Source organism: Dendronephthya gigantea, unplaced genomic scaffold, assembly GCF_004324835.1.
Source record: "Dendronephthya gigantea isolate DGI-Jeju-01 unplaced genomic scaffold, DenGig_1.0 000088F, whole genome shotgun sequence".
NCBI classification, from domain to species: Eukaryota; Metazoa; Cnidaria; class Anthozoa; order Malacalcyonacea; family Nephtheidae; genus Dendronephthya; species Dendronephthya gigantea.
This window is the reverse complement of record NW_021163098.1, coordinates 728,176-743,229: the sequence shown is the minus strand read 5'-3', so window position 1 is coordinate 743,229 and position 15,054 is coordinate 728,176. Positions and strand designations below refer to the sequence as shown.

The window sequence follows — 15,054 nt, the reverse complement described above, 5'->3', positions numbered from 1 at the left end:
AATGGAAAAATTGATCCTTTTGTATATATTATGACCTTATTTTAGATAATTTTATGAAAAGATGAGCAATCTCTTAGTTCAAGGAATAGTCCTGTTCGGCTTCTTGAGTCTCTCAGCTGCCTTGTTATCTATAGGTATATGTATGCATGTATGTAACCTTTATTTAAAACTTGATCGACGCTAGCCTCATCAACATTTGCTGGTTTCCACGAGGGGCGTTGATATACATGCAAAAAGAAAGTAAAAAATAACTATTTACAGACGATAACATGAAAGAAAAGAGAAGATACAAAGTTAGTAGAAAATATGTACACTAAATTTTTACTTATTATATTCGTGTGACCCTATTTAATTAATAATTCGTTTAAACGTATTCTGGTTCTGTTAATTTTGCTTCCAAAGTTTCGCGCCACAGTACTTGAAACTTTTTTTAATCCCTTCTCGGAATAGGGAAAGCTACAATCCCATGCAATATAATATGTGCCACCATAAGTTCTCAATGTTGATCCCCCCTTCCCCCTATCTCAATGCCGCGCATGCGCAGCGGCTGCCCGCAAAAATTATAGTATTATGAGAGTTTTTAAGTTAATCGATTTCCAAATTTGTTTAAAATCCTTTTATTTCATGGGTTATAGTATAAAAGAAATAGAAAAAAACATTTTGCTGTGTCTACGCAGTTTTAGAAATGACTTATTAGCGTCTCGGAGAACTCGAAATAACGTGGAAAAGGTGCCCTAACGGCTCGTTTTCCCTCTGATTCCTTTTGTTCTCTTAGTGCCAAACTCCCACTATACAGGTGTCAAATGATTTTAACAGACTTGTTAGCAGCAAAAGCTAGCTTGACCACCAGCAGTTACGTAATAGCTTTGACAATGTCGGTCATGCCCAAAATCGTTAACGCATGTCTCTACTTTTGCTTGCCATTTGCAACCATTTTTGGAAACCAATGTGGACAGAAAGATTACATCGTTACATCGGGTTGGTGTCTTATTAGACTGCCCATTATTCAGGGAGAGAATTTGTTAAATTTTTTATTCATTGTTGAAATTTTGAATTTTAGGTGGTCCATCACTGTTCCCACATGAGATAATATCAAGACACCACATCACCACTCCAGTTGTCGTGTTAGAATGTTATACTTACTGCAAAGACGAAGCTCAGTGTGTTGGATTCAATTACAGAACAACAAAAGAAATTGAAAATTGTCAACTGACCAATGTAACCAATATCAGTAAGGAATTGAAAGGAGATTGGATTTTGATGTATGATATTGAAGCGGTAGGTTATAGGAAATTTATAAGACTGCATTTTTCTTAAATTCCTAGGATGTTGGAACTCTAAACTGAAGGGAATTCTGTGTTCAAAAGTAAAAACGGGTTCCTGCAGTTGTTATAGCGACGCAATTTAATGAACAAACAATACAAGCAAACTGTATTAATCTTTAAAAGGCCCATTTACACTTGCGATATTTGCTGCACGCAATTTTATGAGCAATTTTTTGCTTTGAAAGTAAACGAGCATAAAGTTACGAATGATCAGATGTGTACGAGTTCCTATTTGAACAGTCGTGATTAATTCACTCGTTTACATCTATCAAAAGAAGAAGATCGTAGCAAATTGCCAAAATTAATATTGCACGTGTAAACAAGCATTAAAATATCAAAGCTCGAGTGCGAATAATTATAGAAATGACTTTATATCAGCTCTGAATTGTTGTGAACTGTTTATTTCATATACACGGAAATTCATTTGATAATAATTACCCCAGGCTTCGAAAAACCGATTTGGCTAATAATGGTCCACTTGCATACCAGACCAACTTGTGATCTAGGTCAGTAATAAGAAGGAATTAAATAAATAAAATAGAGCATACTGAAATTAGTATAATTGCCAAGTTTGGCTGCAAAATATCAAGTAGTACGGAAAATATAGCCATACGAAGTAGGCAATTTTTATATACTTTTGCTTTACTGGCGGAATAATTACATTATTATGTGTAATTAATTATTCCGGCGTCAGCGCGTGAAAATTCACCTACGTTTTGTTTTGTTTTTTTATTTTTTTAAAATTATTTTTTCGTCGTCACAAGTGTGTTTTGAAGCGAAATATACTAGTATTTGAAAAGTGTATGTGACCGTATTTATCTACGTCACAGTTTTATTTGTCTCCTAAGAGTTGTGGTGCACAGCTCGAAATCTTTGGCTAATTTTCCGATGCGCGATTTGATTTCGCTCGCATGACACGGAAATTCGTCCAAGAGGAAGAAATAAACCGTTATTTTGACGCTGTTCGATTAAATTTAGATTTAATCGGGTTAAGAATAAATTTAATACATGTTTAATACACTGATTCTGGTCCTATTTTAATAATATCGCTGCTATTTCGCCGTTTAACAAGATGTGGTCGTGCATATGGGCGCGTTGACACAGGATTGAAGATTTAATATAAGCGCGGATACCAAAGTGCAAGACAAAGTTAACGTATTATGCGGTTTATTTACATTTTTGAACAGTTGAACCTCTATACTTTTAAAGTACGATGTTCTTTCAGATGTCGCGATCGAACAACGTTTAGATTTTAGGTTCGCAAGGCATCTAAATGAGTATTTGCCAACTTTGTTTGGCCATATGTTGTGTACTTTACAATAATCTTCGATTCGCAGCCAAACTTGGCAATTAAATTTAGTATGTTCATTTCGGAAATGTCAACTGAATCAAAAGTTTGTCTGTTTTGCAAGCGGTCTTTTACCAAGAAGAGAGAAAAAGTACACTGAAAAAATTACATGTTTGAAAGCAACTGACACACGAAAGCAAAGAAGCCACAAAAGAGGGAATGCGGGAAAAAACTCATCAAACGCACTTTTGGTTATTGGAAAATTAAAATTCATAGAACGAGGATCATGGGCTGTGATAAAAAGACGAGAGCGGTTTCTTTTAAAGCCGCGCGCACGGGAAAATCAACTAAGCATTTTGCCACGCGAGGGAAAAAATATAAAACATGCTAGATATTTGTCTTTAAAAGTCGCTGCAAAGTTACGCGCACACGAGAGCAACTTTAGCTTACGCCAATGACTTTTTGACATTTGCCATGAACTATGACATTTTCCTAAGCACATAGCTTTCGTGTGCGCCGGCCTTAATGAAAATTGGACATTCACTGACATAAAACAACTCGATATCACGATTATACTTGTTGTTTATGGATTTTTTTCTACAAGGTGCTTCAAAAATGAGATTTTTAAAAGTTCATCAAATGGATTTTAATTACTAAACAGTGTTGCATCCGTATATTAAAAGTTATTTTGAATTACCCAAAACCTGACAATCTTGTGTATAAACCTTGTTTCAATAGTGTCCCCGCGTCGTTCCAATTAAATAAAATACGATGCTGTTCGATAACGGATGCATCAATGATGGAGCGGCTGTCATAGCATGATAGGCATACCACAGAAATAGTTGGCAACGATGCATGGTATTTATTTCATGTGATGTTTCAACGTACGTCCATGCATTGGTCTGTGTATAAGCTAGAACGGACTTATCGAGTTTGCAGTTTTTTTCGTTATCAAAATAATGGAGCAATTGATTTCGGGAAAAAGGAGCTAAAAATAAGTGTGAGAAATCCTTTTTCCTACTACAGCCATTAATTTGTAATAAATTTGCTATAGACAAAGAGAAAGGAAGAAGAAACAAAGAGGAATTCAGGTACTATTTTGTGATAATCAAACATATTACTTGAAATGCATGAATCAGGCATGCATTAAACCATGCCGAAACAGATGATTTTCATGCAAAGCCAGCCATTTATTTTTGATCGACTTTAAAAGCTTTTGTTTCTTCAAAATTCAAATTTGCACTTTTTAGGTGGTCTTATACAAAAAAAAATCACGATTTATTCTGTTTAAAATTGCAAGGGATGCAAACTTAAATATCTCCGTATTCGATCCTGAATATTTTTTCTCAAAAAAAATATATAAAGAGGGTCAGAATTAAACAAAAAGTTTTCTTAATTAGGGTTTTACCCCGAACAAACAAATGGGCCCATAGGCTTATTCTATTATTCCATCGTTCTATTGTATTGTTCTCTATAATTATGATTTAATTTCAGATACTGGGATTTCAATAAAGAATGTTCCACCTACAACTTCATATCAACAAGCAGTTTCAATATGCACGTCCTATGGCAATCAACTCTGTAACTCTAAAGATATATGTAAAGACGGTAAAACTCCCAGTGGTGGAACTATACAAGGAGATCACTGGGTGCCTGTCAAAGATAGTGACAACGAATGGTTACAATTGGGTAAATATTGCAATTGTATATTCTTTTGCTAATTTGCGGGTATATACTCTTTTGTGGAAAAAGTTCTGTAACAAATATTTATCTATTTTATCTCGACTTTTTTCTGCTTATCCTTTGCTATCGTTTATCAAGCGCTACAGCTATCCTATGCGTCACCCAGGTCGACATTGTTAAACGAACAATTCCCACGAGCTGTTTGTTCCATTCATAAAACTCCTCCTGTTTTTTAGGTAACTCGCCGCACAAACCATGCATTCTTCACTCTCAGTTGGGTTATGAACCGTCCTGGGGAAGAGGTACACAAAGCTGGGGTTTTAGAGGATATCTTTTCTGTTGTGACTGATATGGTTATACGCAGTTTTTGATTTAATATAATCAAAAATACTTTTACCTGATGATAATATAAGTTCCAATATAACCAGGGAGCAGCGTGGCAGCGTGTTCAAGCAATTTAGCATCAAGTGTGGTATAACTGACAAAAATTGATAAAACACTTTTCGACCTGAGGGCCTTCTTCAGGAGAGTTAGTATGAAAATAAATAGGGGAGAATATTTTGTATGAGGGCAAAACACGTGATAAAAATGGGCCAATAGAAAACAAAAAATAAAAACAAATTGATTGTAATTGATTGACAAAACAAAGCTGGTTGTAATACATTTTCGTTGCTGATCAGGCTTCCCTCATTGCAGGCTATTCTTAGCCCACAATCAGGCGTCGCTTTGGCAATGTAATGCATTCCAATTTGTTTTGATTTTTTGTTTTCTATTGGCCCATTTTTATCACGCGTTTTGCCCCCATACAAAACATGTGTTCACCCATATTTATTTTCATACTAACTCTCTTGACGAAGGCCCTCAGGTCGAAACGTCAAGAAGTGCTTTGTATATTTTAGGCAGTTGTTATACGACATTAATTTCATCGTTTGATGATAATATAATTATGTATAGTAATTGTATATTCACAATATCAAATAAAATGAGTGTAAGTACAAAGTGATTTAAAACACCTCATCACATTTCATTTTACTCGAGCTAAAGCGGGCATCTTAAATTCGGTCAGTTCTTTTATCGCGCAAGACTTATTCTCCCACGCGGCCAATTTTAATTTTGGGTAATCGAAATAAATCATGGTCGCATGTGTTATATTCGTAACAGAGGCGGCGCCACGGGGAGGACTGGGGGGGACATGTCCCCCCCAGTCCACCTCCAAATCAATTTTCCAATTCGTTCATAACCGATGAGAAATATGGGGGGGGGGCAATGTTGTGGTTTTATTTATATATTAGCAATATTTTATACGAAACAAAAGACAAAAGGTTGTGGTATTTTTAATTATATACCTTAACGACCTCTTGAACTTTAGAACTACTTCAGGCGTTTTCTTGCACAAGATAAAGCAATGATTGATTGAATCGTATATTATCCAAATTTAATAAGTTGTTTTGCAATTAAGCGTGTCGGAAATTGTTCTCCCAAAAGTGTTGATTTATGTAGGTTTCCTTGGCTAGCGCAACATATGCTTATTAGCTCGTCGGCACGCAAGTGAACAAGTTACGAAAGTATAATATTATAGAGAATAAATATGTTTGAAGGGAGAGATCCATCGAATGAAAACGTGTGTGAGGCAAATAGAGCCTTTATTCTTGAGTCTGGACCGGTGAGACCCGCCATAGACTTTCCACCATCGCCAATAGGGGGAAGAAACTTTAAGTTTCAGAAGAAATGGTACGAAGAATATTCTTGGCTAGAATATTCGGTCGCTAAAGACGCCGCGTTTTGTTTTTCTTGTAGATGTTTTGGCCAACTTGGTAAGAATATACTTATATATACATATTTATATATATTTGTGATATTAAAAAAAAGATTATTATGTTGATATATGTATACAGTATTAATACAGTATATAGTGTGATCCTTTCAATTATGCTATACGTGAATCACGCAAGTACCCGAATCACGCAACTGCGAATACTTAAGCACGATACTTATTTAAGCATGATACATGATATAACCAATTCTTACAGTCGGCAGTTCGGATGATGCGTTCACAAAGACTGGCTTCAGAAATTGGAAGAATGCTACCGGAGAAAAGGGAAAGCTAAGCAAACATGCTAACTCGCGGATGCATACGCTTTCAACAGAGCGCATTCATTCATTCAAATCAGCAACGCCAATCGACGTGCAATTGAACAGGGAAGCGGAAACAGTAAGAGAAAGAAAGGAGCAGGAGAGAAAAGAAAACCGAGAAATCGTTGAAACGATTTTCGACGTTGTTCGACATTTGGCTAAACAGAATATGTCCTTCCGTGGTCATGACGAGTCGTATGATTCAAAAAACAAAGGCAATTTCCTTGAAGAGCTTCAATTTCTTTCCAAGTACCACGCCCCCTTGAGGAAATGGATGGATACGCATCCCGAAAATGTCTCGTATTTTTCCCATGTGAGTCAAAATGAGATGATCAGTATTCTTAGCAACCTCATTACTGAAGTCGTCTGTAATGAAGTCCGATCGGCAAAATATTTCTCCATCCAGTGTGACGAGGTTACCTCTCACAAAAAGGCCTTCATGTCCGTTATATTGCGATATGTAACGGATTTTAAGATAACTGAGAGGTGTATCAGGCTTGTGAGGGTGTCCAGCTTAAAGGGGCGTTCTTTAGCTGAGGTGATCGTAGACATTATGAAAGACCTCAGACTTTCATTAATAGATCTCATTGGTAAAGGCTTTGACGGTGCTGCAAATATGTCCGGCAAGGACGAGGGAGTGCAACGGCATTTGACGGAAGCTGGAGCTGAGTTTTCAATCTATTTTCATTGCTTTGCCCATAAGCTTAATCTTGTTCTTGAACAAAGCGTAGAAACGATTCCTTTAGTCAAAGAAATCATTACGACAATCGGAGACATTTATCGCTATATGGAAGGGTCGCCTAAGAGTCACAAAAGATATGAAAACCATTTGAAAGCGAACGGCATTACCTCAGGCAAGACTGCTCTGCACTCATTTTCTGATACCAGATGGACTGCGCGCACTGATAACTTGGAAGTTGTGATGAATGTATATCCAGCACTTTTATCTATGTTCAAGGAAGAGTCAGAGCAGAACAACGACAGCGTTGCAACCGGATTACTTGTGCGTTTAATCCCCTTTCGATTTGTAGCTGCATGCCAAATCTTAGTGAAGTGCTTTTCTCTTTAGCACACATGCCTCAGAATATTTGCAGAGAGAAGAATGGATCTAACATCAGGAGTTACTGCTATTCAGGATCTGAAAGCAACGATTGCATCTTTTCGCACTGATGAACAGTTCGACTTGTTTATAAAAGAAGCCAATTCATTTGCCGAAAGATGGGGCAGCGAAGTCCTTGATGTTAGTTTTAGTGATGTAAGTCCAACAGCCTCGCAAACCAAACGCCGCCGAAGACTCCCCACCCACCTTGCTGATGGCCAATCCATTTTAGATATGTCTACTCTGCAAAACAACCGACCAGATGGCGAATCAGCGTTAGATTGTTTTAGAAGAGAACTGTATTTTCCTTTCTTGGACAAGATACAAAGTGAGCTGAACAAACGCTTTTCTGAAACAGCGTGTGAAATGATTAGTCTTTCTTCAACCTTCCATCCACGAAACCTAACTGAAGAAAATGTCCCTAAAGTTGAGAAGATAGCTCAGTTCTATAAGCGTAGCAGTCATCGTGTTGGTCAACAATTCCTACTATTTTCAAATCGAAGCAGTGTGATGATTGGAAGAATGCATACAAAAAACACAAGAACCAAGTAAAGGAAAGAAAAGAGAAAGGCCTCAATGAAAATTCTCCAGTTACACCTTGGGTCTGTTTGCCCTCATTGCTCGATGTTTTCAGCAATGATGACCTACACCATCTTTATCCCGACTTGTTCGAAGTCATTACGATCGTGGCTACCTTGCCAGTAACAGTGGCATCATGTGAGCGCACACATAGCAAAGTAAAATTATAAACAATTATTTGCGAGCTGCCATGTCACCTGAGAGACTTGAGGATCTAGTCCAGATAAGCTGTGAACGAGATGTGGCAGCAAATATAGAACTCAGCAAATTAGTGGAAATATTTAAGCTCGCAAAGCCTCGAAAGCTTCCACTGTAGACATGGATACGACTATGCACTTAAACTCTGTTCTTTAAATTGTTTATGTAGATCATATCTTATTTACTTACATATAACGTGAATTCAATACAGTTTTAAAAGTTTTGTGAAAGTTTTAACTCATTCTTGACTCTTTGTAGAAAGCTGGTCATCTTATTTTTAGGCTTAAGTGGCATAGGTTTTCAGAAAAAAAGACTTCCCAAATCGCAGGAAAACGCATTTAAGAGACTCTAGATTTCAAAATTTTCCGGGGGAGCATGCCCCCGGACCCCCCTAGTTTTCTCCCGCCTTCGGCGGTCGAAAAGTCCCCCCCACGCGTGGGCGGCTGGCGCCGCCCCTGATTCGTAACCATCTTATTGGCGTTCAGAGTTTCATTCAACTTCCTTCTTCTTCATGCTAGTGAACATCTAACATCTTTAATCGAAAAACGACATCAATTAATAAATAAACAAGTGGTTATTTCCTGGCCTTTCCTATGTATTTTCGCTGCTTAAATCGCAAAAAATAACCACAGTTCAGAAATTTGGTCTCCTCGCCCTCAAAAACATATTACACTCTCGCAATATAATTATATATAACATGGAAATCGCAGAGTTTCTTCTAAAATCAAAATCTTGAAAGTTTGTAAGTACTTATAGTTTTGCATCATCTATTTGTATCGAAATTCTCCATCGGGATCAACAGCTAAAATCCTCAGTGAATGCATTCATGAACGCGTAAAATGATGTGTTATTGAAGACACGCCAACAACATCACACATGAAATTATAACTCAGCGTGAAAGTTTAAGGGCCAAAACGATTTTCACAAATATGAACTTGTGACTTAAGATACGACAAGCATACGATTGCACTTTATTCAATATCCAACTGCTTCCTAGCCGCTTCCAGCAAGCCAGCCTTCAGATTCTTCGTTATGTTCTGTGCAACGATTACAAACAGACCGGTAGGCAAATGTATTTTGTCAACTTTCATGAGCACAGAATACAATACGATTGTTCTGGTTTATTGTGTACCGCGTGAGCGGTAGCCACTATGTCAGAGGCTTGCTTGATTGCTTGATTGCTTGCTTAAATGCTTGTCTTGGACCATGACGTCACACTCAGCACTACGTCACACAACTGATGGACGTCACACTCGGCAGTTTTCGCCATTTATCGCCAACCTTTCCGGTGTAATCAAATATGCAATTCAAATGCAAATTATTTTAGCATGACGTTCTTGGTCTTTTTCATCAAGCGAATTGAATTCGACACATGCAAAATGCGACCTATGAAACCACGTCGCACCCAGCTCGCATAATGCGACCGAAACAGTCGAATTTAGCATCACGGTCAACCGCAATTAAAGACAGCGAATTCAATTGTTTCAGCTGGACGTCGTATCTCGCATGCAGATAATTTAAACAATTGTATTCGACACATGCAAAATGCGACGTTTGAAACAGGCCTTACTTGAATGTCCGCAAACCTCCCGAGGTTTAAGTGTACATTTGATCACTAATACCCCTGAAAGCATGCATGCATGCGTTTAATTTAGTTTGTAATAACATGGTCCCCGAAGGAAGAAACAATGGATTAGATGCTTTTGTTTAGCGAGATCTCCTAATCGAAATGGTTCAGTGATTAGAATATTTATAACCCGCTAATGACGTTCAAAGCTATGTGTTTATTTTGTAATAAGATGATGAGCGAGGGAATAAGGAATTAAATGAAGCTTTTTATTTGTGAATTCTGTTTATTGAATTGATTCAGCGAACAAAGAATAAAGCAATTGAAATTAAGTTGTGTGTAATTGAATTCGTTGTTTCAGTTTATGTTTATTACTAATGGTTCAGTTGCATGTGAACGTCCCTCATAAATATATTGATGAGGGACGTTAAATACGTCATTTATAACGTCACTATTGACCGAGGCGACCATGTTATTACAATTTGAATTTTGGTACTTGCACTAAAGCTGTACTAACTAGTTTCGTGCAGAAGCCCTATAAGTTAGCCAAAATTTTACTTCCCATGTGTGTGCAGTGCATCCTATATGAGTGCGTAAGGTCAAATGGTCAAGGGCTGCTTTTTTGCACCTACGTACAGTGGGGGGTCAACAGTCATAGTGAATATGATGTCGTATTGATAGAACGACAGCACTGCATGTGCAAATGTAATCACGAGTCACGATATAGGATTTAACAAAAATTGGCGCTGTTCTAATAATATTTTTATGTGACCGGCCTCTTCTACGTTTCAAAACAGCTTGTCTTTTTCTGGCATAGAGTGAACCAGTTTTGTTAGGACTGCTGGTTCAATTTTACTCCAAAATTGATTAAGGCATGCTATGGCTAGTGATTGAAAACAATGTTGACAAGCTTCTAAATTTTTTCAGAGTTCAGATTAGTTGAACGACTTCGCAATAATATTCAATTCAATACATTCCGTAGTCCACCTGTCCACGTCCGTCTTTTCTCCAAACTTATTATATTGCCCTTGACGTATGACTGGATGTTAAACTCCTCATATAGGATGGGACATATACATAGAAGCTGCATAGTCCCCAAACGTTAACATGGCCTGTCCTTCTCAATGCGAACTTTTGTCATGAAAAAACCCTCGGATATAATAAAAAAATACGACTTTATAGAGGAGACCTGGAATACTTCCATTTTTTATAGTGTACGTTATAACCGGAGTAAGTTCAATTCAAAATCCTTCAGTTGAAAGTTCATTTGGCCTTTGGGGACTTATTTGGCAATCCGTCTGGTGTTGTATTTATTATAGACGAAATCTGTAATAAATTTCATGAAACATAATTGCAATGTGGCAATGTGGTAAGGGATCTTAAGGTGAATGTTAAAAATTTGTCTAATGGCACAAATATACGTCATTCAACTTATTTACCAGGGGCCGGTTGTTCGAAAGGTGGATAAGTCTCTATCCAACGGATAACTCGCTATCCAACGGATAAGTTTTATCCAGCGTGTGATTTGCGTTGCACGAAGCTTGGATAATTTTATCCAGCGGATAAAAATCGCTATCTACCGGATAAAGTTATCCAAGGTCCGGAGGTGGTTTAAATCCACTATCCAGTGGATAAATTCAAACATACAAGGTAACACTGTAAACATTTACATAAAATAGGACAAAAATGTCATATTCCTGTTACTGTGTTTCAACAAACGAATACACATCATGATTGTATTCACTATTAAAAATGTTTTCGAAGCCGGCAATTTGTCGCAGCAGCGTTTCACGTTGCGTACACATTCCGTTCCGAGCGGCGATTTTTTGGAGATCCTCGCATTTATAACAGGCGGTAAATTTACTATACGCTTCTAATCAGTTTATAAACGCGAATATGCAAAGAAAGATTCAACCTATTCCAAGGAAACTTGCTAATATCTAAGTAATTTCATTCACGAACATTAAAATTAGTGTTCCTAAATTTGCTATGGAACCGAAAGGCAAAGCGTTGCAAGGTCAAGGAATAAAATTGCAATGTGCTTAATTGATAAAATCACTATTATGTGAAGTGCAAAGTTCGAGCAAATCACTTGTTTAAGTCTTTTCCATTCAGTAGTTATACTCGAGAATTCGTAATGATTATGAATTCAATGTTGTAAATGCTTAGCAACAGCTGACGCTGTGGTACGAAATTTCAGGATAATCCTGTTTTCTTCCGGTAAATTTTAACTTATCTATTGGATAGCTATCCACTTCACTATCCACGCTTCGTGCAACGCGTTTTTATCCAATGGATAACTATCCACTGGATAGCAGATTTATCCGTTGAATAGGACTTATCCGTTGGATAAGTTATCCATCTTTCGAACAACCGGCCCCAGGGTTTTAGTTTGAGCTATTCCCAGGAGCCTGTGGGTATTACGTTATACCCGTGAATTACGTGTTAAAAAATGTTTTTTATTTTCTACGCGATTTAGTAGGTGTCTGCTCTAATATTGTCTTCTGCTCAATCGATCAATACTTAAGAATGTTCACAACTTATATCTGTCATCAATTATTTATCATCAACGTAACATAACGTAACATAATTTACAAATATATTAATACCTCTGTGAACAACATCTTTCAACTTAAACTATTTTCACTCTTATTTTACTGAATTGAACTTTTGATGACGTACTCTATTACATGCTTGACCGCGCCACATTTCAATTAAACACAATTTATTGACATATAAGAGCTTGCATTGCCTACAGCACGCACATTTTTTAAAAAAATGCGACAATTAAGATAAATGACGACTTAAGACTGTTTATCCAGGTATTAGTTCTGAGAGGGTGATAAGTATTTTCACCTTATTACTTATTTAACCCCACAATATGTCATTCATGAAAGGGAAAAGCGATTAATGATTGCGAATGGCCGAAAATTATATGTCTTGTGGCAAAACTCAATCATTAATCCCAGTCATGCAATTGATATGCCTATTTTTACAGCTATTTTTATATGCATGCATATATCTAAACACAATAAAGCCTTGCGTAAGGGCCTGATTCCACGGGCGCTTTTTCTTGGCGAAATGCGAAATATTTCGCCAGTTTCTTTTGAATTGTGACCACTTGAACACATTACTTCCGCTTGATTGCTCACAATTCAAAAGAAGCAAGCGAAATATTTCGCATTGCGCTTAAAAATTTCGCTCGTGGAATCAGGGCTTAACATACGTATGAAGTTCAGAATTTTAACACCCTTACCAATAATCGCAACAAAAGCTCATAAATTTCACACCAGGATTTGGGAAAATTTGTTGGCTCCAAATTAACATCTTGCAGCGATACATAAGAAATATGGAGTTACTTATTTTGTGTAGGTTCGAGCTCCAAACACTGAACTGTATAACATGGAAGGTTACCTCCAGTATCTATAAGTGAAGCCAAAAATGGCGGCTTATAAAGCTTTCTTGGGCGTCATTCTCAGTCTCCCAAACGCGTTTTTTTCGCGCGGTCAACTAAGGCGCGGGAAATTTAAAATGCAAAGGCCTGCTACTTTCTTCAATCTTTTCTACGTACTGTTCCCAAGCAAAAATATATTAGGCGTTAGTGTAAATGAAATTATTGTGAAGAAGGGACTTCCAAGTCAGAGGCATCAAATGAACAAACTCATTTTGTTCCAAAACCAATGAATGATTGAGAACTTGAAATATGTAAATAGTGTAAATAAATTTAAATTATAACATAATCATGTAAATAAACTAAATATTTGAATAAGAATGACATCCTTGATAATAAAAATTTTCAGCATTATTTATAAATTGTAAAGATTTATGCAAAAATCGTTAATACAATATTTTAAATATTTATAATCGAACAGTCGAACATGTTGAGTCGTTGACTTGAAATAAAATATTCATGTATAATATATTAAATGAACATATACTTGCCTTTTGCAAAATGTAATTAGCAGATTTATAAGCAAAAAACGAAGTTGAAATCGTATTCCTTCTTGTTTTTAATTAAATCAATGAAAACGACACGCCTCGCCGTTTGCAATGTAATAATGATAAAGTTTGACGATTGACCGCGCGTTTGGGAAACTGAGAATGACGCCCAAGAAGGCTTCATGACCGCCATTTTTGGCTTCACTTTTGGATTGCGTAATTCCTTTAAGTTAGCCTTCCATGTTATACAGTTCAGTGGCTCCAAATGTCACTTAAATTATATTATTGCTTCAATTAAACGCCACAATTCACAAAACAAAATAGTGTCACTGCTACCGCAGTCTCTAAGGACAGGTAACGTGCAGTGAAATATCAGTAAAGATAAACATAATATTATATAAGTAAAAATACCCTTTGTGTGTGAAAATTGGGATTTTTAGGACTCTCCTTATTTTCTCGACAATTAGCATCGCCGACGATCGCTCACCTATATAATTTATATATTAGAACCGGGTTATATAAAAACCATGACCAGCCGACAATTTCAAAAAGTACATGCAGTAAAAGCAAAATTCCGAATAAACAAGACATCTCGAAATTCAAAATATGAATTGAGCAAGACAGATGCAGTTTGAAACTTTTCGACCTTATTTCAAATTAAAGTCATCTTCAGCCTGAAAGTTTAAAGTCGAAAATTTACAGTTTCAACCTGTGACTTGCTTTATTCATATTTTGACTCTCAAGATGTCTTGTTTATTCGGAATTTGGGTTATATAAACGTCGTACTTTTTTGTGCAATTAATAAAAACATATTTTGCTTACAATAGAAATCAGCGTGGCTGGACTTAATAATTGAATATTTATCCCCCCCCCCCCAATTATCGGTTTAGTTACGCCTCTGATTCTGTGTATACTAGATCGAAGCTAAACGACATTGCACGTATATTCTGTGTACTCAATTGGAACTAAACGACTGAAAGCATCAAGACTAAAGAGATACCCGAAGTTGTGTTTACCAGAGAATACAAAAAATGCAATGTAAACGCGTTAAATAATGGGTTATGGAGGTATTTTAGGATAAAATTTCTCACTATTTCGGATAAACACGCGTTAATTAAACACAGGCGTGCAAAAAGGGAAATCAATGTAAACCCTAGCTTACAAGCGAAATTAAACAAGTTATCATAGAGATTACTTGAAAAGACAAGCTGTTCGCTTAAAATCCAACATGAGCTCCACTTCT

General features: G+C 36.7%; 1 protein-coding gene across 1 annotated transcript; it reads left to right on the top strand.

Annotated features, from left to right (window-relative positions):
* Nucleotides 1-872: 872 nt before the first annotated feature.
* LOC114533249 (zinc finger MYM-type protein 1-like) lies at nucleotides 873-8,080 on the top strand. Its single transcript, XM_028554750.1, has 8 exons — nucleotides 873-978; nucleotides 1,061-1,278; nucleotides 3,668-3,704; nucleotides 4,108-4,302; nucleotides 4,533-4,598; nucleotides 5,895-6,110; nucleotides 6,327-7,432; nucleotides 7,499-8,080. The coding sequence occupies exons 1-8, from the start codon at nucleotides 873-875 to the stop codon at nucleotides 8,078-8,080; spliced, it is 2,526 nt and encodes an 841-aa protein (XP_028410551.1).
* Nucleotides 8,081-15,054: the final 6,974 nt, after the last annotated feature.

Excerpts from the sequence above, each read along its gene's own strand:
- LOC114533249 (XM_028554750.1), top strand. The coding sequence starts at position 873 with ATGTCGGTCATGCCCAAAATCGTTAACGCATGTCTCTACTTTTGCTTG. Across the intron at positions 3,705-4,107 it reads AGAAACAAAGAGGAATTCAG|ATACTGGGATTTCAATAAAG; the intron begins GTACTATTTTGT and ends ATTTAATTTCAG. Across the intron at positions 7,433-7,498 it reads GCGTTGCAACCGGATTACTT|CACACATGCCTCAGAATATT; the intron begins GTGCGTTTAATC and ends TTTTCTCTTTAG.